Source organism: Leucopleurus acutus, assembly GCF_964270905.1.
Source record: "Leucopleurus acutus genome assembly, chromosome: 20".
NCBI classification, from domain to species: domain Eukaryota; kingdom Metazoa; phylum Chordata; class Mammalia; order Artiodactyla; family Delphinidae; genus Leucopleurus; species Leucopleurus acutus.
This window is the reverse complement of record NC_139162.1, coordinates 46195451-46198677: the sequence shown is the minus strand read 5'-3', so window position 1 is coordinate 46198677 and position 3227 is coordinate 46195451. Positions and strand designations below refer to the sequence as shown.

Below are 3227 nucleotides of genomic sequence, written 5' to 3'. Positions count from 1 at the left end.
TCAGAAGAGCTTCACAAACTCCAGCTGCACGTCCCCGCCCACTTCCATCCAGAGCGCGCGCTGTGGTGGGAGCCGGTAGCTGAACTGGTGGTATTCCTCGTCCCCGATCACAACCTGCAGGGACAAGGAGACACGGTTTATGGTTCCCGAGGCGACTGCGGGGTCATTCCCGACTCGTACCCACGCTGCGTGACCTCGTCACCCACGCAACCCCGCATTAAGGAAAAGGGCTGCTCTTGATTCTAAGCCCTTGCCGTGAGGAGTCAATGAGTTCATTGCTGGCACGGGGTGCTTTGTAAGCTTTGGCGGTGGATGTGGTCTCCACGGTGCCCGCGTCCACCGCCTCACTGTGACGCACAGATTGAAAGTGGAGAACGGCCTGGGTGGTGGAGGGTCTACAGCGACCACTCCCTGCCGGGACTTATTCTGGATTCTGTCTCCCAACCCATCCATTCCCCTGCCCCAGAGCCGCTACGTCAGGCGCCAGTGGACAGGGAATAGGGTCCGGGGTGTCCACGCCTCCCCGCTGGACACCCACCCTTTGGGCTCGTTCTCTCGCGTCCTTGTCACCGCCATACGCCTGCCCTCTAGTGCGCTTGCGCCAGGGGAGGTGAGGGACTGGGGACGCCGTGGCCGGCCTTGGCCGCGCCTTTGCTCCCCACCTCTGACAAGGGCCTTCCTGGCCTTGCCAAGGAAAGAGACCTGGGTGTTGGCGGCCACCCCTGTGGCAGAGACGCACCTTGAAGCCGTCTTTCTTGGCAATGAGGTGCAGTTCGAAGCGCTCCCCACGCTGGAAGGCAGGGCTACCGCCGCGCTCCTCTGAGCCCCAGGCGCTGCACTCCATGGTGTTGAAGACCACCGAGGATTCATCCAGACGGGGGTTGAAATGCAGGACGATCTCACTGTCTGGATCGTCACTGCACAGCAGGTTTATGTAGAACCTGTTAGGTGGCGGATGGGAGGGGGCGTCAGAGAAAGGACTTACCGATTGCCGAAGCACATCCAAGTCCACAGGGACCTGAGAGCCACACGCCAGTGAAGGAGGGGTGGTGGACTGGAGGCCAAGGAGCCCAGGTTCCAGGACATCCAGAAACCAACTGGGGACCTGGACACACATCCACCCAGGCAAGGGTCACTGTACTACGGCCTGGGTCCCCCGCATTTCCAGAGTCCGGGAGTTGCCGAGGAGTCATGGTCCTGAGACAGGGGTGCCTCCGATCCCCCAATTCCCAGAGGGCCGGGAGCAATACCAGGGACCCCAGTATTCCCAGGCATCGTAGATTCCCAGAAATCCTGAAGCTCCCGACCCAGGAAGTCATAGCTTTGATTGCTGAGGCCTCCCAGGTGCCCAGGGCACCTCTGACTCACAGGCTGTGTTTCCACAGTTGCTTCAGACTCAGACTGGAAGTCTTACTATAAGTAAGAGCCTTGGATTGCCCTGGAACTCCCAGATTCTTAGAAGGTTGTAGGGACCCCAGGTACACTGTCCTGGGACAAATGAGTAAAGACATCAGATTCCAGAAGGTGGGAAATAGCTTGGAGATTCCAAGATCCTGGTGGGCAAAGCTGGCCTGGGACTTGTTCTCTGGGCTGTAAGAAGTGGGGTCAGCTGAGCCTGGAGACCTCCCACCCCTTACCGCAGAGACTTGGAGGTCTCACCTGGCAGCATCTCTGGGGACAACACCACGAATTCTCAACACAGTGCCGACTTCGAAGCTCTTGGCCAGCGAGGTCCTGTAGGGCACGTTCTGCAGCAGCAGGGGTGCGGGGGCCAAAGTGGATCAGGGAGGCAGAGGAGAGAGACACATGGGTCAGTGCCGGAGAGAACATGACCAGGACCCAGGTCAACAGAATCAGAGAGCAGAAAGGGCACAGAGGCAAAGGAAAGAGAGCCAGGCGTAGGGAAAGGGTTGGAGAGAGGAACACAAAGAATCAACAGGAAGATATTCAGAGAGGTAGAAAGTAAGGGGGAAACACCAAGGGGGAGATGGGAGCGTGGGATGGATTGGGTCAACCCAGAAACAACAGCCCAGAACATCATAGCACCCCCGAACACCCGTTTTCTCCTTGACACAGGAGACCGCAGCCAAGCCCCAGCCCCTACCCCATTCCAGTGCAGCCTTGGGTCCAAAACCTCGCCACCTCCACACCCCTGGAGCACTCACATATACCGGTGGCATGGCTGGAACAGCGGACAGGCAGTAGTGGTGGTGGGTATGGCTGCTGGGACCTTAAGTAGAAGCAGGGCGTAGCTGGCCCTGGTGACTCACCGTCACCCCTTTCCACACCCACCACCCACACCTGGCACAGGCCCTGGCCCTGGGGCCATGCTGGCCAGCACCCTCCTTCTAGGGCCTCTGACACCCCTGCAGTCCCTGAGGATTCCCAGGTCCCTCTCCTCTGGGCTAATAATGATAGGAACAGTTAACAATAATAATAATAATAACACTATAGGGACTTCCCTGGCGGCACAGTGGTTAAGAATCCACCTGCCAGGGGAGAGGACACAGGTTCGATCCCTGGTCCAGGAAGATCCCACATGCCTCAGAGCAACTAAGCTGGTGCACCACAACTACTGTGCCTGCTCTCTAGGGCCGGTATGCCACAACTACTGAGCCCGCGTGCCACAGCTACTGAGCCCGTGTGCCACAGCTATTGAAGCCCGCGGGGCTACAGCCCGTGCTCTGCAACAAGAGAAGCCACCGCAGTGAGAAACCCGTGCACGGCAACGAAGAGTAGCCCCCTCTCGACACAGCTAGAGAAAGCCTGTGTGCAGCAACGAAGACCCAACGCAGCCAAAAATAAATAAATACATTTATTAAAAAAAAACAACATCAGAGAAGGCTCATTGAGCCACCATCCCTCCAGCCCTAGCTTCCTGGTGCCTGGCGGAGAGAAAACACGCTCGTGCCCATTTCATCATGGAAAACTCGAGTCCTGAGAGGCTAAGCTGTGGGCTGCAACTCTGGACCCTCTCTCCCAGGTTAGGACCTGCTGACTAGGGCTAAGGACGTGTCTGCCCTGACATTCCAGTTTATGCTTCTGGAATATAATAATAACCATGGCAACAGCAATAATAATAGAAAAGGGAGCTCAGAGGGGCAGGGTATTTTGCCTGATGGTCAAGGCTGTCTCCTTGGCGCCTAGTGCAGTGCCTGGCACACATAAGTGCTCCGTAAATATGGGTGAAAGAAGGAATGAAAGATAACACAGCTGCCATTAACGAA

The 3227-nt window shown here is 57.2% G+C and overlaps 1 protein-coding gene across 1 annotated transcript; it reads right to left on the bottom strand.

The window, feature by feature from the left end:
- LOC309977298 (galectin-7-like) lies at positions 1-2180 on the bottom strand (the record flags this gene model as incomplete). The annotated part of the gene is made up of 4 exons (XM_082863336.1): positions 1-114; positions 740-941; positions 1660-1748; positions 2166-2180. 4 exons carry the CDS (start codon positions 2178-2180, stop codon positions 1-3), a joined length of 420 nt encoding a protein of 139 aa, XP_082719462.1.
- Positions 2181-3227: the final 1047 nt, after the last annotated feature.